The sequence below is a fragment of the Micromys minutus genome (genome assembly GCF_963924665.1).
Source record: "Micromys minutus genome assembly, chromosome: 22".
NCBI lineage: Eukaryota > Metazoa > Chordata > Mammalia > Rodentia > Muridae > Micromys > Micromys minutus.
Window position 1 is genome coordinate 16,893,108 of NC_137957.1, and position 26,245 is coordinate 16,919,352.

General features: G+C 46.3%; 1 protein-coding gene across 5 annotated transcripts in view; it reads right to left on the minus strand.

Moving 5' to 3' along the window:
* Positions 1–14,635: 14,635 nt before the first annotated feature.
* Positions 14,636–26,245, minus strand: part of BEST3 (bestrophin 3) — a 39,916-nt gene continuing 28,306 nt past the window's right edge. For 3 of the 5 annotated variants that reach the window (XM_080935358.1, XM_080935356.1, XM_080935359.1), the window contains one exon: positions 14,637–19,425. In XM_080935358.1, coding sequence (XP_080791484.1) covers positions 18,513–19,425 — 913 coding nt within the window. In that variant the 3' untranslated portion in view covers positions 14,637–18,512. Of the gene's footprint in view, positions 19,426–26,245 lie in introns of all 5 variants that reach the window. The other 2 variants (XM_080935357.1, XM_080935355.1) reach the window with 1 other exon arrangement.

Sequence of the window (26,245 nt, forward strand, 5' to 3'; positions counted from 1 at the left end):
CACAGTTCTTCACACGGAACCTATAGTTACTTGTAATGTGTAGATGGTTTTATTTATTGTATGTATATGAGTACACTGTAGCTGTCTTCAGACACACCAGAAGAGGGTATCAGATCCCATTACAGATGGTTGTGAGCCACCATGTGGTTGCTGGGAATTGAACTCAGGACCTTGGCAAGAGTAGCCAGTGCTCTAACCACTGAGCCACCTCTCCAGCCCCATATGTGTCTGTTCTAAACACCTTGTACATACAGATGTGACAGCTAGGACATAGCTCAGTGGCAGAGAGCTCACCTAACCCGAACAAGGCCCTGCTTCGATCCTGAGCGTGGCACAAAGCACCAACCACACACCCCTAGGTTTTCCGGGATATGTCCTTGAAAGTGTTGCCAAAGGCCTACATCCTTTACAGACTTTCTCCACGGTCCCAACAAACCTGAACCAATATATAATCAGAAGCGATGGCTTCTGGTTTGTACACTCTTGCATTGTTACCAGCTAACACCTTGCCACACTTTAAAAGGGTACCTTTGAGCTGGGAGAGTAACTCAGTGGTAGAATGCTCATGTAGTAAAAATGAGGCCCTGGATCAGTCTCCATTTCTGCCAAACAAACACAAAAAAAGCCCTTCTTTGACAAAGGACAAGAAGCAAATGGAAGGCAGACTGGCCTTCTAAAGACTAATTAGAATATAACCCTGGGGGGGGGGGGTGACTGTGCCCATTTAAATAGCTCAGGTCGAGGGCCTTCACGGTCTGACCACGGGGGACTGGAGAGATGGCTCGAAGGTTAAGAGCACTTGCTGCCCTTTTAGAAGACCCAGGTTCCATGCCAATCAGCTCCCATATCTGATGGCTCTCAACTGCCTTTAACTGCAGCTTTGTGTGTGTGTGTGTGTGTGTGTGTTAGTGGGTGGGGGTGATGATCCAGCACCCTCTTCTGGCCTCTGTGGGACATTTACACTTCTGTGTATACACACATGTACACACACATACACACACACATAACTTAATTCTAAATCTATCTACTGGAAATGGGGACAGAAGTGTTTAATGTCTCCCCCATGTGGCTCTTCGCTGTACAGCAGAAAGAAGGCTTCCTCCCCCTCCTCCGGACTCTCCCCACTCACACTGGCTGCTTACCGTCACCTGAGGTGACTTTCCAAGTCAGCAAAGTCTGTGGAAATCACATGCTGAAACTGGCAGCACTTTGGGTCATCCTGGATGCCTGAATAAATTCCGGGAGCAGACACTTCCCTCCCCACAGCTCCCGTGCCTCATGTAACACCAAATCTGGGGGAGCCACAAGTAAACTGAGTCTCCTGCTTCTGTTACTGTGTTGCCGTATAGATCTCCCTCTATCACTGTGCTAGAGTGTAGACCTCCTTATAGTACCTGGTTAGAGTATAGATCCCTCTTTATAGTACCTTGTTACAGTACAGATGACTTAAAGATAAGCAGATAAATCTACACAAATCCACTTGAGAAGACACTCAGAAGACTGCTAAAAAACAAAACAAGCAATGTTTAAAACAAGTTTATGATTTCCATCTATGAAAAATTTGGCATACATCCTTGGGTGAGGGTAAATATTTCCGTTAAGAAGTAATGGTGATTTTTTTTTTCTTCAGAAATCCTCCTGGAGATTTAGGATGACACGGGGGATGGTAACTTTGCATCTACACTCTTTTGTGCCGTCAGGACTTTTTCTAAAGGGCACATGTCATTTTAAAATGAGAACCTGGCTGGGGCATGATGGTGTGTACCTGTGTCATTTTGGTCCTAGACGAGCTGAAGCGGAAGACCTAAGGCCAGCCCAGGGTACGGAACGAGTTCCCAGCCAGCTTGGTCTGCAGAGTGAGAGCCTATCTAAACACAAAACAAAGATAATAGTAAAGCGAAATGCGAAACTAACTCAGAAAACGAAGAACCTGGCCCGCCGGCGCTGGCCTGCTGTTTGGAAAGAGCGGCCTGGTCCCTCTAACAGACCCGGCAGGGAGCATCCAGGACAGGGAGTGGCCCGCCCAATCTGTCTCCTCTCATCCCCTACTCACCGGATTGTGACCAAAACTGGTGGTTTCAGCCTCGCTGGACTTTGAATGTCAAGGGCTATTATCTTGAGTTCTCTCCCTGCTTGGCGTATTTGTGTTATTGTGATAAGTAGTCTCTGGACAAGTGCTCGGCTTTACCTCTATATTTAGCATCGTCAGTGGTGGCCACAAATGGTCATGAAGCAGCGCCCTCATTGTCCCTAGAAATGATAACAATAGAGGTTTTGCTACCGACTATTATTTACTGAGCACCTGCTAAGTGCTAAACCCAGTACCACATACTTTGGTACAGCACATACAATTCTTACTCATAGATAAGTGGTTTATTCCGTTTCTTCTGCGAGAAACAAGTGGCTCAGAGAAGCCTTTATAATGACGTCACATACTGAGCACCAGTTACGCGCCGTACAGGGAACCTGGGGTAAGGCAGGGGCTCTGAGACTGAGTTTCAGCATCATGGCTGCCCTCCACGTGCTCTTTCTCACCCCACCCCACCCCACCCCTTCTTGCTGTCCTGTTTGGTCTGCTGGCCACATTCAGCCTGGGCTCTTTCCTCCTTAAATCTACCATGAAAATATTTTCCATACTTGAGAAGTAGCCATATCCCCCTCCTTTTATTTCATTAGTTTTTTTTTCAGTCACTTGCAAGTTCTGAGAGAAGCCACACCGGGACATTCTAGGTGAGTGAGCTCTTTCGGTCTCGAACTATCAGCTGCAGACAGTGGCTGCATCCGGCAAGAGGTGCCTCAGTCCTCATGTGAGGCCCAGAGGCTTCAACAAGAGGGAGATGCTTTTGAAGAAACTGAAGAGAAGTGTAAAGATTTGTGGAGAGAGCCACATCCCTCTGGTGTCCGAGGCAAAACTTACCCAGAATCTCAGGCCTGGTTTCTAGCTGTTGAGGGCTCACCAAGCTCTGAGCCTAAGCCCAAGCTCTTTAATAACCAGGGACTTACGTGAGACAGCCTGAGTCCCCAAGTGCCCCTTCTAGAATATCTGCTGGGAGAGCAGTGCATTCGGATTGTCCTCCCACACCCACCTGACCTGTCCCACGTGACCTAGTCCTTAGAAACCCCCGGCTCTTTCAGGGTAGCCCCGGGGCGGTCTGGAACGAATGAGATGTTGGCATAAACTCCAGGTCAAGCTGACCTGGATGTCCTAAGAAGCACCTGTTGCTGGAAATGCAAATCTGTAGGAATCAGAGATGGATGATGGGCGGGGTGGAAGGCAGAAAGTGTTTGGTGGAAAGTATCTTTAAGAATATTCTTGGGCTGGAGAGTTGAATCGGCGGTTAGGGGCACTGGCTGCTTTTCTAGAGGACCAGTATTCAATTCCCAGCACCCACAAGGCAGCTCACAACTTGTAACTCCAGTCCCAGGGGATCCAGAATCTTTTTCTTCTTCAGTCATCAGACACACGTGGAAAGAAACATGTATATACAGATAAAAATATTCATACATATAAATATCTTTAAAATATTTAAGAGGGAGCTGGGTGTCCCAGAGACAGCAATCTGAATTGTGAAGTTTAGGAAAACAAACTTCATAGAATTTGTGTGAGCCTTAAAGGGTAAGATTTTGAAGACGCATTTGGGTCGTAGTAAATGCTTGTTATTTCGTCATCAATATTAAAATAATTGCTCTGCGCTGGGCAGATAGTCCTGTAGCTCACCAGATAGCTTGCAGGGAATGCCCACTAGCTTTAGTCCAAGGTGGAAGAGAAATAAGTTAGTCATATGGCCACCAGGGGGCACTCCCGGCCCTGGGAATCCACACGGGGATGGGCATTTATGATTGATAGGCAGACAGATGTGAGAAAGCAGAGACGTCTTGCTTGCCGATCTGGAAGCCTCCAGTTAAGTGTTAAGAAAGAAACACCTTTCTTTCTCAAGTTCCTGCTGGTTTCCCTGGCAGGAGCAAAAGCTGACCTGACCACTTGTCGGAGGGCACATTCCATTCAAACCAGATAGTCTCCGGCAAGGATCTGGTGTCCTGCCTTCTCCCCGAAGGGTAACGCCACTAATTCCTAAGATGTGTTGTATTTATTTTGATTTTAAGACATAATTTATTGGTAGACCTCCTCTTAATCTTGGACATAGTAATGTGACAATGACAACTAGGGCGGTGCCCGCGGTGCCGATGCGGGAGTGCTGCCATCTGTGTGTGGAGGCTGTGGTGAACTGGGGGATGCTGGCATCACTCAGATGTGTGCTGTGAGCCGCCAGTTATGTGTCTGTGTTTCAGATTCCCAGCAAACACTGTTTTGCTTAACTGGGGGCTGGGGGGGGAGACAAAAAACAAAATCAAGAAACCACAACAAAACAAGACAAATTCAGGTAAAATTGCCTTGAATTGTTTTACTGTTACACCTCCCTTCGTAGGAACTTACACTCCTGGGGTCCCCCAGTAGAAAGCTGTTGCAGTTTGCATAGGTTTGGCCCCCATGGACTCAGGTTTGAATGCTTGGCCCAGGGAGTGGCACTATTAGGAGGTGTGGCCTTGCTGGAGTGGGTGTGGTCTTGTTGAAGGAAGTGTGTCACTGTGTAGGCGGGTTTTAAAGTCTCCTAGTGCTTAAGCTCTGCCTAGTGTGGAACCAGAGTTTTCTTCTGGCTGCCTGTGGGCCAAGATGTAGAACTCTCAGCTCCTTCTCCAGCACCAGGTCTGCCTAGAGTCTGCCACGTTTTCTGCCGTGAGGTTAAGGGACTAGAGCTTTGAAACTGCAAGCCAGCCCCAATTAAATGTTTTTCTTTATAAGAGTTGCCTTGGTCATGGTATCGCTCTGCAGCAATGAAACCCCACCTAAGACAAACGTCTCGGCTGCTGAATGTTGACCTTTTGACATCATCGTGCAGGAGAAAACCGGCGGAGTGTGGCTCCCTGGGAAAGGCCCTGTGTTGAGTGCCGACAAAGAGTCTCTTTTTAGGGTTTCCCATTTTGGAGGCTGCTGAGCTATAAACGTTTCAGCGGAGAGGCAGATGGAATGGGTGACTTCTCAGGGTGCCACACTGAAAAGTTCTAGTCTACGTTAGATGCCAAAATCGCTCAGCAGTTTGCATTTCAGACTGACTGAGTGGGGACTATGCCTTTCATCCATTCACTCAGAAGCAGGGTGGGACTGAGAGTTCGTTCCTTCCTTCCTTCTTCTTCTTTTTAGAAATAGGTACAATGCTTGCACATTTTCCTTTGCCAGGGTATTCAACTAAAGCTCACATGAATCGCCACACGTTTAATATAGTTTTTATGTTTCAAAGGATGGTACTTAATCCTAAAACCTCATATCTGTGCAAGGAAGAAGGGATGGGAAGTAACCTGGGGACCATAGGATTGGTTGCTTTGGCCTCTACCAGCTTTGCCTAATGGCAGAATTCTATGTGGCCAAAAGCTGAGGTTATTGCTGATGGAGGCTCCTGAGGACGGGTTTGTGAAAGAACACCTGGCCATATGTGTATTTATAGAGAGACGGGCTCTCCATCTGGAACATCCATTGGGGAGACAGTATCTTCGCCAAGGGTTTTGTGCGAGACTCTGCTGCTGTGATTCCTGACTGCTTGTGACTCCTGACTTGGCTGCCCATTTGCTCTGTGACTTAGACATGGCCTCTTCACACCTGGACCTGAGCTTGCTCATTTGTAAAGCAAGCGCCGACAGTGGCATGCCTGCTTGGGAACAGAATGTGATAAGGGACGGCTAGTACTTACCCTAGGGTTGGATGCACAGGAGACGGACATTCAGTAAACGCCTCTTTCCCCAGCCCTCAGAGTAGACTGGAAGGTAAGTCAGTGGAGGAGGTTGAGGGGTTCTGGTGTGCTGTGGTGGTGGGCAGCTAGTCATTGTGTTCTCTGTCCTATCCTAGTCAGCTGTCCTTTTGGATGGACCCGGGAGTGTTTTAAAATCCCAGTTAAGACTTTAATTGTTATGCTAATTGTTAGAGATTCGATGCTAACGGATGAGCTAGCTTCTCCATCCCTGCATTCCCCAACCCTGAGCTGTCCCCCCTACCCCCCATAACTAGGATTGTGGGAAAGTCGCCCACCCAGGAAGCAGGAATTCGGGCAGCGGAACTTGCACTCCTGCACCCCAGCTTGTTTCAGGCTCTTGTGCTTCCCAGTGATGCAGTCTCCGCTTCTCAGCAGAAGCAGCATGCATCGAGTTTCTCTTGCAGCCAGGGGTTAGTCTGATAAACAAGCTGCCCTGTTTGGGGGACGCTTTGGTGGAGACCAGGGTTAGAGGACTTTATGCGCATGAGCCGGAAGTCACCTTCGAAGAGAAACATTTTGAAGGTGGTTTGTGTTTAGCTGGGAGGAGCTGGAATCTTCTGAGGTTGGGGCTCCTCTTTATCCACCCACCGCACCTTTTTCTTCTGCATCTCTCAGAGGTTACTTTATTTCGTACCAGAGTATTTGACCAGCATGCATGGCATGTGTGGAACTACTGGGCTCCCTAGAGTACATTTTTTAAAAGATGGAGGGTGTCTTAGTCAGGGGTTCTACTCCTGCACAAAACATGACCAAGAAGCAAGTTGGGGAGGAAAGGATTTATTCAGCTTACACTTCCACATTGCTGTTCATCACCAGAGGAAGTCAGGACTGGAACCCAAGCAGGTCAGGAAGCAGGAGCTGATGCAGAGGCCTTGGATTGCACTGAATCTGTAGATTGCCTTTGGTAAGACGGCCATTTTCACTATATTAATCCTAATGATCGATAAGCGTGGGAGATCCCTCCATCTTCTGATGTCTTCAAGTTTTTTAACATGCAATTCTTTCGCTTGCGTGGTTAGAGTTGCCTGGAGATAGTTTATATTTTTGAGAGTATTCCAAAAGGTGTTGTCTCTTTGCTCTCTTTCTCAGTCCATTTGTCATTTGTACAAAGGGTGGCGACTGGTTTTTATTTTAAGTTAGTATCCTGCTACTTTGAAGTTCCCTGGTGGAATTTTTAGGGTCATTTATGTAGACTATCATATCATCTGAAAATAAAGATATATTGACATCTTCCCTTCCGGTTTGTATCTCCTTAGTCCCCTTCAGTTGTCTTACTGCTCTAGCTAAGACTTCAGTTACTATGTTGAACACATACGGAAGGAGGACAACCTTGCCTGGTTCTGATTCCAGTAGAATTGCTTTCAGTTTCTCTTCATTTAAGTTGATGTTGGCTGTAGGCTTGCTGTAAAGTACTTTGTTATATTGAAGTGTGTCCCTTCTATCCCTCATCTCTCCAGGACTTTTATCATGAAGGGATGTTAAGTTTTGTCAAAGGTCCTTCCTGCATCTGATGAGATGATCACATGTTTATTGTCTTTCGGGCTGTTTGTATAGTGGGTTACATTCATCAGCTTGTGGACATTGAGCCCGGCACCTCTGGGATGAATCCTACTTGATCATGGTGGGCGATCTTTTTAATGTGTTTGGATTCAGTTTGCAAGTGTTTGTTGAGAATTTTCTGCATCGATGTTAATAAGGGAAATTGGTCTGTAGTTCTTTTTCTTTGTTGTGTCTTTATGTAATTAAGGTATCTTGGCAACTGTGTCCTCATAAATCAGATCAGACAGTGTTCCATCTGTTTCCATTTTGTGGATTAATTTGAGAAATACTGGCATTAACCCTTCTTAATTTAAAGTCTCATTGAATTCTGTGCTAAAACCATCTAGCTCAGCCTTATATATACTGTAAAAAATCTAGCTTAGGGCTTGCTTTAGTTGGGGGACTTTTAATGACTGCTTCTGTTTCACTCGGGGCTACAGGGCTGCTTAAATTGCTTATGCAATTTTAATTTTTGTCAGTAGGACACATATTAAGAAAACTATCCATTTCTTTTAATCTTTTAGATGTTTCCAATCTGGTGAATGACAGGTTTTTAAGGTACATCCTTGGGATTCTCTGGCTTGCCTCGGTGTCCACTGTTATGCCTGCCTTTTCATTTATAATTTTGTCAATTGGATCTTTCCTCTACACCTTTAGTTAATTTGGCTAAGAGTTTATCAATGTTATTGATTTTTTTTCCCCAAAAGAACCAAGTCTGTGTTTCTTTGACTCTTTATAGTGTTTGTTTCTGTTTTTTTCAATATTTTTTTCATCTACTCCTTTTGGGTCTAAGTTCTTTTTGTTCTAGAGATTTCAAATGTGCTGTTAAATTACTAGTATGATATTTCTCTGCACTGGCTGGGTTTGTGTCAACTTGACATGGGCTGGAGTTATCACAGAGAAAGGAGCCTCAGTTGGGGAAATGTCTCCATGAGATCCAGCTATAAGACATTTTTTCAACTAGTGAGCAAGGGGAGGGCCCAGCCCATTGTGGGTGGTGCCATTCCTGGGCTGGTAGACCTGGGTTCTATAAGAAAGCAGGCTGAGCAAGCCAGGGGAAGCAAGCCAGTAACATCCCTCCATGGCCTCTGCATCAGCTCCTGCTTCCTGACCTGTTTGAGTTCCAGTCCTGACTTCCTTTGGTGATGAACAGCAATGTGGAAGTGTAAGCTGAATAAACCCTTTCCTCCCCAACTTGCTTCTTGGTCATGATATTTTATGCAGAAACAGAAACCCTGACTAAGACATGCACCTTTCTAAGTATGTAAACAGATGGGGCGTGATGGCAGTGCACACCTTTGATTCTAGACCTTGAGAGGCAGAGGCAGGTGCATCTCTGAGTCTGAGGCCAGCCTGGTCTACAGAGAGTTCTAGGACAGCCAGGGCTTCACAAAGAACCCCTGTCTCAAGAAAAAAAAAGAAAGAAAGAAAGAAAGAAAGAAAGAAAGAAAGAAAGAAAGAAAGAAAGAAAACAAAAGGGTTTGTACACTGACAACAGAGCCAAATAGGACTGGGGTGTGAAGAAATACACAGACATACTTCTGAGTGTGTATGCATTTCAGGGGGACATTGTGTTATTTACTGATACCCACAGAGGAGAGTGGACGTTTGGAAGGCTGGACTTCCTGGGCACCTAGCTTATCAGATGCTCACTGTTGGTGCTTAATGTTTCCTGGGTGACTGAAAGGAAGGCTAGCTGCTGATGTCACCGTGCTGAAGTCACCCTGCCGACGTCATCCAAGACATTCCCCAGCTCCTCCTCTTTATTCTTTTGCAGGTGTTGAGGAAATCCTTGCGTTTGTCTTCAGATGGGAGGTAAATGGATCCTATGCTAACCATTGGGAGGAGCTTCTGCTATAAACTACTTTCTATAGAAGCCATGGTGTGTTTACTTGATCTTAAATAGGAGACAGGAAAGCAGGGACCGGGTCAGTTGCCTGTTAATGATCTAGCAGTTTCTTAGGACAAAATCTTAACTAATATTTTGTACACTATGCGCACAGCATTTAAATGCTCTCCTTCATAGCTGCCCACAGAATTATCCGAGTGAGCCTTGGGGGTCAAATTCAACGTCTGTTTATTCTCCCAAGTTCTGTTTCTTTCCCTGGGTCCCCTCACCACTAATCACCTGATAATGGCTCTTTTATCTTCACATTTTAGTCTAAGTCAAGTTTTTATCCCAAGGTATTTGGGGTCAGCTTTCTGAGGTGTCTGCCCTGGACACTGCAGGGCGTTCACTAGCATCTTTGGTCTCTTCCACTACGTGCCAGTAACACTTCCGCTGTGATGATCTCTCGACGCTGCCCAGTGTCTCCTGGGTATACAAGATCGCATCTGGTGCAGAGCCGCTACCCAAGGAGCTTGGAGCAGGACAGAATTTCTGCACAAAACCAACTTTAGAAATGTCTTACTCTGGGACACAAAAGTGCTTCCCCTTCATCTCTGTTAGGCAGTTACCCCAAAATTAAGAGCTCAGAGAAGAGGGTTTCTTGCAACCTCTGGGCCAAATCCACCTGTGGTGCAAGGCAGAATCGGGCCCACTTTCTAAAATTCAGAAATAAAGACGTTCAAACAAGATGTTAATATCTGGTCTGGGTCATGTGAGGTTTTGTAGGGAATTTTGTATTTGCCACAGCCGGGGACATGCTGACCGCACTTTCGGGGATGCCGAGGGACAGCTAGGAGTGTGGTGAAGAGGTCAAGTTGGATTTAGGTTCTAAAGCTTTGTGGGAAGATTGGGGTCTCCTGGACTTTGTAAAGTATGCAGGTGAAGAGTCATAATTTTGCTCATTTGTTTGTTTTTCCTCCAACTCAGCAGCCATATCAATGGGAAAGCTGTCCTAAGAGTTGGGTTCACAGGATAGGCCAAAAGTCTGGGAAGACTTGAGGTCCCTACTTGAGGTAGTCCAGTCAGACAAAAAGGAAGCCCCTGGTTGTGTCCATGGGCCACACAGGCATCAGTGCTGTTGACCAGGGTGATGGTTGTGAGGAGGGATGGGCAGGTGGATTAGATTCTGATTCGTGCTTGCTTTGGGTTTTTTGTTTGGTTTTACACTTGTGTTACCCCTGACGAGCTGATATAAGAGCGGCTTTGGGGAGAGCAGATGTCCTAAGATAGCCTTCTAACTCTGAACTCAGTGTTCTAAAAATCCTCTAGACGGACAGTGGAAGGAACAACTGCAGTCAATTTTTAAAAAATCTGGCTCCACATTTTGACTGGGGACATTGATACACATAATGAGTTAGATGAGGAAATTCATAACTGTGGTGATATACCGTGTGTGTGTACATGTGTGCGAGTGTGTGCATGTGTGTGTATATTTGTGGGTGTGAGAAAAAATGATGGGAAATACCAGAGAGAAGGAAGATGGCGGAGAAGTATCAGAGAGAGAAAAAAGTCCAAAGAGACTGACAAAATAGTTAAGTCGGAGGCTTAATTCTGTGAATGCCAGAAGGAAGTTGTTTTCTAAGTGAGTGAAATTAGAATCCCAAGGGAAAGGGGGACCCGGAAGAACAGATTACCACAGTGAGACACTTGTGCTAAATTCCTGGAATACCAGTCACAGTCATGCTTGCTGGTCACACAGGACAACTGGATTCCCAGACCTTCCCTTAGGCTCTCTCGATCGCCGTGAAATCCAGTGAGCAGTTCATTCTCTAGGTGAGAAGCTGGTGGTTGGAAAGACATGTATCTGTTCAATGTCCTGCCCGCCCTTTTCTTTGTCAAAGTCTTACTGTAGTTTGCTTGTTTTGGTTTGGAGTTTAGAGGTAAGAAAGATCTTGTTCAAGGCTGGCCTTGAACACATCACATAGACCTGGCTGACTTTGAACTTTCAGTGCTCCTGCCTCCGCCTCTTGAGTGTTGGAGTAATAGGCACGTACACCATGCACTGCTTCGTTCAGGTTTTTGAAGTTTCCGAGGCGATTCATTGATTCTTCTTCATACTGATGGTAAATTTTCTATTTCCCTATTCCATTGCTCTCTCTCAGTTGGCAGGAAGAGACTGAAAGTGAATTTCCAAAGCAATGGAAGCAGTGCCGTGGGCAGACGGGCCAATGAAGAAGAAGAGAGGGCGTGGCCAGGGACCAGGGGCCAATGAAGGAGAGAGGGAGTGGCCAGGGGCCAATGAAGAAGAGAGGGAGGGGCCAGGGGCCAATGAAGAAGGAGAGAGGGAGTGGCCAGGGACCAAGCAGCTCTAAAGGCTTGGGCAGGAGAGAGGGAAAGTCCTGGGTGTTTAATCATACTGAGATTGAATCTCAGAGTCAGGGCAGAGCTGTTCATCCGAGCTGGGAGGAAATACACAAAGGCTTGACTTCACTGCCACCCTGATATGCATGCAGGTCAAGTCAAAACACAACTAGGCTGAGCCTGTTCTTGGGTTGGTCACACCACCGGGACATTTGAATATTTGTCTGTGAGGTGGATCTCAGGAGAAAACGATCTAGGCGGGTGAAAATCAGGCAGAAGAGGATAAATCCTTTATTTTTGGAGCCTTGGCCATGAGGGATAAAGACTCACTTTAGGATGGGAAATTTCCTCGTTTGGGCTCATTGAGGAAGTCATAATTCGACTTAATTGTGAGGACAAAATGGGAGGCTGTATCGGCTGGTTTTGTGTGTCAATTGGATACAAGATAGAGTCATCAGGGAGGAAGGAGCTACAGTTGAGGAAATGCCTCCATGAGATCCAGCTGTAAGGCATTTTCACAATTACTGATCAATAGTAGAGGGCTCAGCCTATGGTGAGTGGTGCCATTCCTGATGCATATGATGGCCTCTGCATCAGCTCCTGCCTCCAGGTTCCTGTCCTGTTTGAGTTCCTGTCCTGACTTCCTCCATTGATGGACTATGATCTGGAAGTGTAAGCTGAATGAACCACTTGCTTTTTGATCGTGGTGTTCTATCACAGCAATAGAAACTCTAACTAAGACAAGTTGGTACTGGTGTAGTGGGGCATCACTGTGACAGACCTGTAGAAGGACTTTGGAACTTTGTGGTAGAAAAGAGCTCAGTGGGAGGTTCTGTGGGAGCTTGGAAGATGAGAATGTTGGGAACAGTGCGCAAGATGGAGGCCTGGCTTGTGACATTTCAGAAGGAAGATTAAAGACTAGATCAGGGCTGTTTGCGATTTTGATGTAAGATTCTGTGGTTCTGGTTAGCTGGGGCTGAAGAATCAGCTGTGACAACACACCAGAACTTCTGAAGTGAAACCCTTGTGTTACTGGGACAATTGATGCTGTGACCAGCTGGAGTTAAGACATTAGCAGGGCTTAGGAAGAAACTGGCATCTCTGAGGTGAAATCTTCTGAGAAGTGTTTTTGGAGAGCACAGAGATGCTGTGTTCCAGAGTCAGCCAAGGCAGCAACTCACACTGGCAACCAGACTTGGTATGTGTAAGAGTCACCCAGGTGGTGCTGGTTTTGAAGGTATGAAGGGTCAGGGGGTCATGGAGAGCAGCTGAGGGCTGGCACCAGGAGAGGTCAGAAGCCACTGGTTGTCAGAGACTAAGCCCTCAAGGCCAAAATGCAACCTCGTCTAAGTCTGGAACTACAAGATAAGCTAGAAACACCTGTGACCTTCGAGAAAAGCCACACTGGCCTCCTACCAGGCTCCACTCCTCCCCAGTCTCCCTCCCTGTCTCTTCTTTCTACATCTTAAAACTCACACTGCCTTTGAAACATTAAATGAGACCTTAACCGTTTTGCTTGGCCTCGCTCTTTCTCGCCCATTTCCCCGCAGGCATGGTCCCCCTCGCGCCCTTCGAATAACTGGGTCCTGCAGGACAGGACAAGTAGCGCTCCACGTGAGGCCTGAGGTACGTACGGACCATTCGCCAGACAGAGACCCTATCAGAGTCAAGGGCTCTAAACAGAATTGCCAGTCTCGGCGCACCGTGAGGATGCTCTCCCCGCTCAGAAGAGAAAGCTTCTCTAGGTAAGTGTTGTCATCTCTGTCTATTCAGAAATGGGCCAATCATTGTCCAAGGAGGCTGAGTTTATTCATAGCCTCAAGACATCTCTCAGGGAAAGAGGAGTTAGAGTTAAGAAAAAAGATCTAAGTTTTTTTCAGTTCGTGTCAGAAGTTTGTCCCTGTGTCCGTAATCCATGGACCAGATATACACCCCACAACATGGAATAAGGTGGGGTGGGAATTAAATAGTTTGCAAAAACAGGACCCCGAGTCCGTCCCTGCACAGGCTTTTAGTTACTGGAACCTTATTAACGATGTCCTTACAGACTCTCCTGGGTCCGCTAAAATCCTTTCTGCAGTAGAGGAATTCTTAAAAACCCCTTTCAGGGGCCACTTCTGCGCTTCTCTTAAAAGTGAAACCAAACACCTCCGCTGCCGCTAGGGGAGGGGCGGCCACCGCCCACCTACGCACAGAGACTCACAGGCCCTAGTCCCACCAGTCCGCCCCGACAGGCCCTCTATCGCCCCCCTCCCTGCCTTTTCGGGATCTTCCAGACCTCCACAACTCAGCACTTCCCCTTTAACTCCCCAGATATCGGCCCCTTAGGCCTAAGCTCAAACTACAGAGAAACAGTCCTCTCCCTTTTCTGAGATGGTTTGGCGAAAGAGGAAGAAAAAAAAAAAAAAAACATAAACAGTTCCAGAGTTCTTCAAGCGGGAGCAGAGGGTCAGGAGACATCCTGGCTTTCTAGTTCTCACTGGAGAAATGTCTAGTTCTGGTTCTGGGTCCCTTAGGAAGAATATCAGGGTCCCTTGGACACATGTAGTTCTCTTGTGTGTGTTTGTCTCTTGGAGCACCAAGCTGTCTGTCTGTCCACATGTGTCAATTTATGTTCATGTTTTCTTTAAGTGTTACTCGTGTTTCATGTTCAAAAGAAAACGTTATGTGTTTGTCTCTTGATTCAGTTTTAACTCGTGTCTAAAAGGATAAAATTAAAACTAAATAACAGGCATTTGGGGCCCTACACCTAAAGTTAATAGTTTAGCTCAGTTGAAGACCTGCTAGAAGCTGATTTTCAGGCTGCTCCTAGAAAAGGGTGCCCACAGCTTATTCACTTGGAGCTGTTCCACTGCTTCTCCTAGAAAAATCTGTGTTTGTGGAGCACAACAGGAGACAAAGTGCCCATCTCTTAAAACTACAGCTAAAAAAGCAAAAAAAAAAAAAAAAAAAATCTAGTTTAAATATATAAGATATGTGGTTACTTCATGTTTGCTTTTGACTGGTTTTAAAAGGTATAAATATTCTCTGCATGTCTTGGTGGTAAATTATTTGCTTATAAGTAATTGGGTATGAGTCAGAAATTGCAATATTAGTAACAAAAATTTTGTTTAAAACTAGTAACTTGGTTAAAGACACTCTAAACAACAACACATGGCATAAACCAACCCAGGGAAAGAGGTTTCTAAAATACCTGTAAATTGGGTTATATTATATGTAATAAGATTTAAGACAGTATCGCTGCACTGTAGTGTGTTTGTGTGCGGGAAACTAGCAGCCAAACTTCGTAGCATGAAGCTGATGTGCTCTGATGCACTATGTGTTGACTTTGGAGAGACTAGATTGTTTAGGGGTTAAGTTTTGCTTTCTAAACTTTTTCAAGAGTTTGTTGATAAGCTGATTAAAATGTCTGGGAAAGTGTTTAGAGCTGCTAATGTTGGAATGCTTTTGGTAAAAATGGGGATGCAGGCTCTTCCTACTGGAAAAGGATTTGGCTTTTCAGATGCTTATATTAGGTGCAAGCTATAAAAGCTGAAAGACCTGAGTTAACCTTAAAAATAAATGGAAAATCTTGGCCTAAAATGGTCAGTGTTACCCAGATACAAAGTCAGAGTCCAGAGCAAAGCAGTGATCTCTTCCATTAAGAAAATAAAAAAGTCACCAAAGATATTTTCAGCCTTATTGTTTCTAACGAGAGTCCTTCTATAAAGTCCAAATAATAATAAATTAACCAAGGGTTGAGAAAACAAAATTGGGGCTAAATTAGAGCCTGCTGCAGTTACCCCTAGAAAAGGAAAAACAGACCTAAGATGTTTTTAATTGGCAAGCCTGCACACCATTCAGATAAAATTATTTTAAAAGGTGATGCCCCTATATGGGTTAATCAGCTTCAGAAGAAAATTTTGGCCTTGAGGGCTTAGCCTCTGACAACTGCTGAAGGGGCCTCAGTGGCAGATGAAAGCCCAGGACTGAAAAGGTTATGGGAAGAACTTCAGGCTTGGGATCAGGAAGAGAGCCTATGACAGGCTATTGCTGAACAGGCAGCCAGTTGCAGTAAGAGATCTCAGTGCTTTGGGGAGTTGCCAGTACCACGAGACACCAAGGGCAGGAGTGAAGCCAGTGGGAGCCTAGAAGACAAGCTCTGTGCTGCTGAGGGCGGAGCTGGAGAAGTCTGGGAGATCATGGGTGGATCTCAGATATTGGATGGTTGGATTTTGCTTTTGATTTGCTCCGATTGTGACTGTGCCCTGAATTCCCCCCTCCCCTTAAAGTATTTTACTGGGGCCCATAGTTAAGAGACTTTGGATTTAAGAGATTAGATATCTTAAAGGGACTGAACATTTAGTGTGTTCAAATTTGTAGAGACTGTGTGAGACTTTTAAAGTTAGATTTGGGGGCTGAATAAGAAAGGAAGGGTTGTAGCTTACTAGTGATGTGTTTGTGTGTCAAGTTGACAAGGGGTCAGTTGTACTGGCTGGTTCTGTGTGTCAACATCAAGAGAGTCATCAGAGAGGAAGGAGCTATAGTTGAGGAAATCATGAGATCCAGCTGTGAGGCATCAGCGATCAATGGGAGAGGGCCCAGCCCAGGTGGGCAGGGTTATCCTTGAACTAGTCCTGAGTTCCATAAGAAAACAGGCTGAGCAAGCAAGCCATGGGGAGCCAGGCAGTAAGTAACATCCCTCCATAGCCTCTGCATCAGCTCCTTTCACCAGGTTCCAGCCCGGCTTGGGTTCCTGTCCTGAATTCCTCTACTGATGGACTGTGGTCTGGAAGTGTGATCCAAATAAACCCTTTCCTCCCCAATTTGCTCTTTGGACATGGTGTTTACTTCATCACAACAATAGGAACCTTAAGCAGAGACAATCTCAAAATTTGAAAAAATGTGAAGGGACTTAAGGAATTCTCAGTGATAAATGTGCACAAAACAGAGATAAATGAACACCTTCCCATCTCTTCATAAATCTATTCTGTGTGCAGCTGATAACTTTGAAGAATGAAAACTGATTATGCTTCAAAGGCAGCTACGTAGAAAGTTACTTGAATTTGAGCAACAGATAGAACCAAAGAAGAAGAGATGAGGGGGACTTATCATCTCCCTTGAGATGTGTACTCAAGAAAAGTGTCCAGGGGCAGTCTGCTGACTGGGAAAGGTTGGGGCTGTGACCTTTTAGAGGTGCAATGGGGCTTGAGCCCCATTGTCTGTCTATAATGCTTTGGGGGATTACAGTCCTTTCTTGGGAGCTAATGGTATGGAGAACCATCTTGTGTACAGAGTTTCTTCTGAGCATATTGCTTTACTCCTTTAAGAAAAGCTAGTTAAGGGAGGGGTCATTGTCCTGTTGAGATTTGAGGTCTTGTGGAATGTGCCATTATGACACAGCACGTTGGGACTGGGTGATGGGGGAAGGGGTAGGAGGTTCTTGCCAGCTTTCTTCTATGATGAAGAGGACTGTGGCTTGGGCTCAAACACCGATGCTCTGCTCTCTGTGTCTGATGATTGTCCTGAGCAGGAGCATCCAGAGAGGTCTCCAGGGCTGGAGAGGTTTGGCATAAACCTTTGGAGCATCCTCTGGAAGTTGGGACAAAGTGCTAGCAGATTCAGGGCCTCACAGACAGCATGGTATAGTAAGGAAGTGTGGGCTCTTGAGCCAGACAAGCCTGGCTGTGTGAGTTCGGAAAAATGAGTTCTCTGGTGCGTCTGTTTTCATCTTTAAAGTGGAGCTACTGGTATGTTGGTCTCATGGATCTCCTTCAAGGATTCTGAGCTCATCTGTGGACTTCAGACGGCACTGCAAGGAGCACGGAGACACCCAATCAGCATCACCGCTATTAGTTTCTTGTTTCTGAAGCCACTCTCTCAGGCTTCTTGACGCGTCAGGTGGAAAGGTTAGCACTTGGGACACAAAGGTTTTCCAAAGCTGTGAGCTTGCAAAGCATAACCTGCAGGCTTCTGAGAGGCGGTTGGCCGCTGTTTTCATTGTGCAGTCATGGGCCCTGTAATCCATGCAGCTCCAATGTTCAACTTCATATAAAGCAACCCGACAGACACGGTACCTGGTCCCGTGCTGTGACACAGTTGGGTTGGTTTTGCTTAGGACTGTGACCAGCAGATCCAAACCATGTCAGTCAGCTAAGCGGTGTTTACATCCTCTTAGCTCCATTCTTCCCCCGTATCTAAGATAAAGGAGCAGAGGGGTTAAGATAGTGGTGAATCCCATCAACCCACATACACCTCATACAGCAAGGCTGGAAGCGTGTCAGATTCCCCAACCGGTGTCTTGTCGTTTGACCTGTTGACAAGAAGTGAGTGACTTGGAGTTGGAAAGAGATAATGTTATAACCTGGGAGGGGGGATGGATTAGGGTGGGGGGGGGGTAGACTAGGGAGAAGGGAAGAGGGAAAACTGAGGGAAAGAGAAAAACGAAGATCAGAGGATGAAATAGTTCTTGAAGAGAAATGTAACTTTCTGGTGCTGAGGGAGTTTAAGAGTTGTGGGAAGATGGTGACCATAGTTATAGAAGGTGTGCGTGGGATGGTCAGGACATCAGTGGGACAATTATAAGCAGGAAAGAGCCTCTGGACAAGGCATGGTCTATCTGTTGTCCCTGTAGCTAAAGGAAAAAGACAGAGGTACGGGAAGGAGTCAGGAAAGAAACAGGATTCTTTGTGTCTGGGCTTTTGTTTCTACAAAATTGGAAAATGATCTCTTGTGGCTCTTTCCAAAGCTAATCAGGTTTAGGTGTATACATTTATATAATATCCCTTATTCGGTTATGGCCATTCATTTTGGGCTGTATGACTTCCACAAAAGCCCCTTTGTGCTAGACAATGTGGATGTGTTTGAGTTTTGCAGGATAATAATGCCCTTCAGAGTTCTAAATAGCTTGTATGGTAGGATCATTTCTCTAAATGCAGGCCAGTTCCTGGGGGCTATTTCCAGACCAGTGCGGACAGCTTTACATAAAGTAGGAAGCTGGCCTAGAACCAGGTCCTGGGGCGCTGTGGTGTTCCCTTGGGGGATTCTTCAGTGTGTTCGTTGTTAAACTCCAGGATGTCTGTTTCCTTATCCAAGCTTTCCATTAAGTATAGGATGTCAGGAGAGAAGGCAGAGGCAGCCCCAGGATGGATCCCATTGGTCTCCGAGGATGTTTCTGTGTCAAGTAAAAGAGCCTCCCCAGGACTAACAGGATCTGGACCTAAGGTTCCCAGGGACGTATGTCTGGACTCCCGAAACTCCGGAAGGCTCCACCTTTTGGGGAATCTGTCATCATCTAGATCTTCCTCAAACTTGAACAAGTCTCTTTCCGTACTGGCTGAAATAGTCTGGAGACTGCGGTCTCCAAGTTGTGTCGCCTTCTCTGAGGGGTCTACCTGCTGCTCAGTCCCACTCGGCTGCACCCCAGTGAACTCGAGGCTCAAGATGGAGGTAGCGGAGTCGTGCTGATGGGTATCTGATGAGAACGCCGGTGCTTCGGCTGCAGTGATTAGGACCTCAGGGACCTGGGGCATTTTGGTAGGGGAGGCCCTCACACTGGACTGTGGGCTCAGGCTCTGCAGAGTGCTGGTACGGCTGGTCTCCCTGATGGTGGACAGCTCTCCCATGCTGGAGTGCAGCTTAGGGCTGCCCTCTTGGGAGTGGGATTGCTTCCGGGTAGGTGAGCCGCGGTGGGGGTTCCTTGAGGGTACGTTCAGCAGATCCCGAGCTGGGCTTGGAGGGAAGAACATGGAGCTGTCGCTGGCCTGCCTGCCGAAACTCCTCCTCCTCCTGGGACTGCCAGGGTGCTCGTGGGTACTCAGGAAGCGCTTGACCCTCCTCATCACCGAGTGGCGGTGGCCATGTTTCTCATAGTTCCACAGCCAGTCCTCTGCGGGGAAGTTGGACCCGGACAGCCTGAAGGAAGCACATGACAGATGACAGAGCAGCTGCAGGACTAATGTGGGGCGGTCACAAGGTTAAGAGGTCAGTCACAGCAACTGCTATGTATACATTCAAAATGATAAAGGGCAAGAATGTATGAGCAGATGTCTAGTCGCCGCTAGACAATTCCACTGAATAGACGCCTCCCCTTATCTCTGGGAGTTACATTCCGAGATCCCCGGTGGATTCCCAGAGAGTGGTATCAGACTGTGGATGGGAATACCTTTCCTATCTTAGCTAAACATGTGTCAGCCATGGCTATAACTTACTTAGGGACAGAGGCTCACGTATTCCAGGCTTGCCTCAAGCTTACTGTGCTGCCTCGGATGATTTGAACTTCTAATTCTGCTACCTCCACTTCCCAAGTTTTGGGATTACGAGGATTATCACACTTGGCTATGAGACTAAATAACTTTTAAGTTAAAAAATATTATTACTGTGTGTCTCTTGTGTATGGGGCATGTGTGTGAGTGTGGACACGTGTCATGGTATGATTGGGGCGTGGCCTCCACAGCTTTTGGGGGTCAGTTCTTTCCCTCCAGTGTGGATTCCAGGGATCCAACTTAGGTTGTCAGTGGCAAGTGTATTTTTATAAGCTGAGCCATCTTGTCTATTCTTGTCCATGTGAGCCACCATGTGGTTGCTGGGGATTGAACTCAGGATCTGTGGAAGAGCAGTCAGTGCTCTAACCACTGAGCCATCTCTCCATCCCCCTCTCTTTCCATTCTTAATGATATCATGTGTAGATTAATTCTTGTTTATATTAATAAATGGTATATTTTTTTTCCACTCATCGAGAACTTTCGCTTTTTATGTAAAGACCACATCTAACAGCTTCTCTTACACAGAGCCCCAAACCATCAGAGTTGTTTCTCTTGTGGGCTATTATTAAGCAGAAAAATGAATTAGGGTATCTTTCTGACCATAAGCACTACCACGCAGACTGTCAATGGGAAGTTAGGGCAGGTAGGGTGTGCACTGCGGATACACCAGACAGAGGGGTTGGGTCACGGCTAAAGGAGGTGCTGTCAGAGCTCCACATGTCACCACACTGTCAGAGTGGCATGCAGTTTAACATCTATGAGTTGTTTCTGTGACCTCCCACTTGAATATCTTTGGGCCGCGGTTGACTCTGTGTAACTGAAACCAGGGGAAGCAAAACAGCAGACCAGAGACTTTTTAATCTACAAAAGCCTGGTTATGAAGGAACGGCACCATAGTGTTAGGGTGAAAATAGTTTTACCCACATGGACTCCCTCCCTCCCAGAGGTCTTAGTGACCTCCGGGGCTTTCCAGGTCGCAACTTGAATGGTAGTATATACTGTTTTAAATTTTCCTCTATTTATTAGAGCTGAAATGAAGACAGATCCCCCCAGGACTCATCATTCCTCTCACTTTATTAAAAACAAATAATGGGTCATAGCTAAACTCAAGAGACTTCAAGGACTGGTAGGTTGGCTCAGTGCACAGCGCTTGCCACCTAAGCCTGGTAACCTGGGCTTGATCCCAAGAACCCAGGGGAGAGGACCCTACAAGGTTGTCCTTTGACCTTCATACTGCCTACATGCAGCATGTGTGGTCCCCTTCCCCAGATAAACTTAAACAAGAGATTGGGGATGCAAACGATGGCTAATCATTTAACTAATTTCTTACCGATACTTTAAAGGCCTGAATGAGGCCCAGGAGAAGCATCCTGCCTGAGGAGATAGAGAGGCTCAAACGCAAGTCTTACTCCAATGCTTTTCTTACTTTCCCTTTGGTATAAAGCCTGCCACCCAGGTATTAAAAGAGGCTAGAGCCCAGGACAGTATATCGAGTAAAATGCAGTCCTCAGAAGGAGCTGAGATATGTCTGCCAAATGCTCAGCAGGAGTCAGAATGTCACGGATTGGATATGTGGACGTGAGGTGGGCTCTCTGGGGTTGGGGTCCCCGGGTAGGTTTAATGGATTTGTCATGGCTAAGAATTTCTCATGGAAATGCTAACATTTAAGGAACAGGAGTGACGGATCTATTCTTTCCAACCCCCTTCAAGGATTAAGTAAAATATGCAAACGAGGCCAGGAAGCCCTTCAGCAGTGGGCCGTCCCATATCTCTGTCAACTTCCGCCTTAATGGGGATTGAAGAACAACCTAAATCCTGAAGTGCCACTGGCAAGCATGCTGTCCCAGTCCAGGGCTGGGACTCACAGGCATGGTGACAACTTGTGCTTTCTGTGACATGAAGGCAAAGGCTGGTAGGATGCAGGTAGGAGCACAGAGAGAACTTCCAAGGAAAATGTGTTTCTGCGTTCATGAATAAAAGGAGGATATCATCACCCAGGTAAACGTCCTGGGCAGGTGCTCGATTACATCAGAGGGCTGCTATTCTGAAGCCCCAGCAGTGTCCTTGGCCACTGGATAGTCTCCTGGCCCTCTCTCTGGAGCCAGTGCAGATCCTCTTACATTGCCTTGGGAGATGCAAACTCATGCTTTGGTGGCCCCAGTGACCCTGCTCGTTGGGTTTCATTAGGTCAGCTCAAAGGATCTAATTGTTACAGCAATCTACTCAGCTGGGGAGGACACTGAGGAGTGACAAACAGAGTCCCTCCCCACGACTGCCACACTGGAGGTGCTCTGAAAACAGGAGGTCACGCTGTCACACTCTTTACGGGACAGACATTTACTCTCTTCTTGGGACACTGACAATTCATTTGGTTTGTTTCCCCTTACCTACATCCAAGGTGCCCTAACTCTCAGGGAGAGGGTCATGGTCTTCTAAACAAAAAACTGTACTAATCTTGTTTCAGAACTTTGTGACTCAAAAGGAAAAGCCAAATAAACAAAACAAAATGGAGCAGCAAGACGGCTCAGTGTTTGCCACTTATCCTGCCCCCACATGGTAGAAGGGGAGAACAGGTATTGGTAAATCATCCTCTGACTCCATGTATGTGCAAAGGCCTATGTATGATCAACACCATATATAAACATACACAAATACATACACAAACACACACATACACATATATACACACATTCAAACACACACATACACATTAGACACACTTTATATGCACATACATTCACACACACAAAGTAAGTGTGAAAAAGGGAAAAAGCTTCACCTGTACACTAGTGTGGTGGAGAGGCACACTCACCTACAGCAATCACAATAAGCCCCAAGTCAGACTGGAAAAAACCAGATAAGCAGTAGAGCCGACTGGGAAAAGGTCTGCTAGTTGATGTACACTGGGGAGACCTGCTAAGGAGACCCACCACATTATACTCTCCTGCCTCTTAAGACTGGTGTTGACACACGAGATTTACCTGCTAAATTGTAGGGCTAACTTTATCAAGCCTCAACCACAATTTGTTACATCATGTGTCTTGTTACTTACAATTTTAAGGAGGACCCATGGATATAAATACGTATGTTTGAAATTAATTTTTTTGTGTGTGCCAGCAATTTCTTTTTACAAAGAATTAGACCTGCATAGATGAAGACCAGAAGGGACATTTCCCAGGAGAGTGGTGACTTAGACGAACAAGGGAACGGGCATTAGCATGCGTTTGAGTTGGTGTGAAACCGGTGTTGGTCCTGGCCGGCATGACAGTCTTCAGTATGTTGTGAGGGACCAAGCTTTGTCTCCCAGGAGGAAACTGTACGTGAACAGCAATGTTGATGTGCTTATAGGATAGGAAACGTGCCTTGCAGGGGTCCCACACCTCCAGCCCAAAACCCGGCCTTTGGGAGGATCTCGTGATGGAATGATGAGGGGTTTCCTCAGGGTCCTTGTGCGAGGACAGAGCAGCAGCCCTGTATTACAGAACGGGCGACCTTTCTTCTAAGTGCTGGGGCCACCTAGGAATGTCGCTGACTCTCAGCGCCTACCCTCTTTCTCTGAAAGCCAGGGGTTTTGATGTTCTTGTGTGATGTGTGTATGTGTGTCTGTACATCTAGTGTGTGTAGTGTGTGTATGTTTATGTACGATGTGTTTTGATGTTCTGTTATGCAGAAACTTGGTTTAAGAACAGAACGGCCTGATGATTAGAGGGCATGTTAGAGAGAGAGAGAGAGAGAGAGAGAGAGAGAGAGAGAGAGAGAGAGAGGAAGTCTAGTGCATTTAAGTTGTTCTTGATCTCACTATGTAGACAGACTTCAAAATGTATCCTCTGATTTCTCTTTCCTAAGTACTGGGATGATACTTACCATACATACGTAGCTGGTGAGGTGTTGGGGATTGAAAATACCAGCACCTACATTTAACTTTTAAAGTGTGTTTCTAGTACATGCCAGAGGCCCCTGTATAATATCACTCAAACAACCATAGCCAAAGCATTACATGCTAGGACAGAGACAGTCCCATTACATTACTTTGTGTCAGGGATGGTGAGCTGAAACAGTCAGTTTGTGTTCCAGAACTCATCTGAATTGAGATAAGCGGGCAATTAGACACAGGAAGACATTCTCAGAAGGTGCTGCGTAGCCATCAGTTTAGAGAGGGAGAGAGGAAGAGGTGTTTCAAGGATGACTCTAGGAACCTGAGGGGCAGTGTGCAGCCACCCAGGTAGCCCTGCCATGTTGGGAGAATCATATGACTCTCTGTGACTTACCATCACACGAACACGCATACACACACATGCACATGCAAATGCATACACTTGCCCCCCCACACACACACACGAAAGCACACAGGGCAAACTGGTAGCGATGACATTTTTGCCTGCCTTTTATGTTGCTAGAGAGTTGAAAGGGTGGCACCTGTCAAAGAACTTTGGAGAACAGACGCTGGGAAAAGGGTTCAGTCAGTCACTGGTAACTCTCAGAAGCCGTCCCCGGGACACTTGCCAGCAAAGGCCTTTTTCCTCTTTGAAAGAGTTCTTTAAAAACTGTCGCTGCAGTTGGGAGCTTCTCCAGACAGTTGAAAACCTTAGATAGGATGACTTAGCAGCTAGTTAGCGGAGCAGGGCCGTGCGTGGAGAGGGTGTACAAGGGCTGGCAGAAGCTGGGAAATTCAGGGCAGGAAGCCAGGGCTGGGACGGGAGCTGGGAGACAGCTCTGTCTGGCCCTCACCTCCCAGTATTAACTTTTCTACCATTTGCTAGACGTCGCTACCTCTGTTAGCCACCCTCACCAGATACAGGACCCATGGGGATGAGCAAGGGTGTTCCACACTTTTGAAAGAAGTATAGTAGGAAGGAAAGCATTCAGCAGAGCAGAGAGCTGTCTCGGTGGAGGCTGTTTTCATATTCAATGCTGGAAAAAGACCGGCATTTAGAAATGTCCACGGAAACCGACAAACCCATCAGGTACAAGCGCTAAGGGCATAAGCAGTGTCAGCTACAGAGAAGCCTGTTCAGGGTACAGAACTGTCTCCATCCCGTGTTACCAGAGCAGGGAGAGGCGAGAGCCTGGCTTCCAAAGGCCACGGCACAGTGCCTGCTTCTTAGTGTGTGTCTGATGTATGAAGACCAGAACAGGCCCCTGCAAATGACTTGGTGTGTTCTCTTCTGTCTTGTTTGCAAAGCCAGTCTGTCCTCACTGGGGTTGTGGTATATGCAAGTACAGAGCTTTGAGAGAGCAAATCCCACCTCTCTGGCCTTTCTTTGTTCCATGCTTGAGGTGGTGCTCTGACAGTTTAAATTGAAATAATAAAGAGTCGTCTTAGCATAGTTGAAACGAGGAGCTTAGGAGAATGGTACTTAACATGGGGAGGTCTATTTCTCACATCAGCTTGATTGTTTTAAAGCTGTGGCATTTTCGGAGTTAGGAGGCTACACTGGCAAGAGCTGGTGAGGAGCCTGAGGACTGTCAGGGCAGAGGCACATGCAGAGGAGAAGTCAGACACAGGCAACGGATCTACCAAACCCATTAGATGGGAACATGTAGTTTCAACCTCGTGCATGGTAAGATGTACAGTAGATACAGTCAAAGCTGTAACTACAGATTCACAAATGGACAAGTAACCCTCATTCTGAACTGGGAGGCAAGGGGCTAAGGGTTATGAAGAAAAGTTAATGACCAGAATGTTGTGACCACCCAGCCTTGGGGTGGACAGTTCCTACGAGTGGAGCATCATGGGAATCACTCAGGTTGGAAACTAACCCTAGAGCCTCGACCTTCCCACCACCTCTTTGTGGCCTATTTGAGAGTTCAGACCAAGAGCTATGACATGCACCTTGGTCTCCCACACCTTGCCTGAGGCATATCTAACTGCAAGATGCCACCTCGGCTCTGATGGTGTCCACACGAGGCTTGATGGAGGCACCACAGCCCAGCCCCCACCCCCGATACTACTGTATTCGGCAGATGTTCTCTTGGCAAAGGTAATTAAGCTGAGCACACCTGATACTATTTAAAGGTGAGAACTGAGCACCCAAGGTGACCCTGTGTTGGCAAGTGGAAGAGTCCCCATGGCAGTGACGAACTTGGGAGGCTTGCCGATCCTTCCTTTCTGGTGCATTAGGGGAAAGGAAATCAATGATCCAAGAGTACATTTTTGAGGAAGTTAGTGATTTAGAACTTGAGCGATTTTTAGTGGCTTATAACATAAGCATACAATTGTATCTACTAGACCATGTATTTTCTTATAGACCATGTATTTTCTTATAAAGCTAAAATAAGCTATTTGAACATATTGGCTAAGAAATAACTGAAGATACCAGTCTAGAAATATAATTATTGAAAAAGAAATACATTTAATAAACTTTAGCAAGACCTTTATTTGCTACAATATGTATTTTCGTGTGTGAGAATTAGTATCTGTTGTAACAGCTTGAATACTTTGTATACATTGAATGTAAGTTTGTAGACCT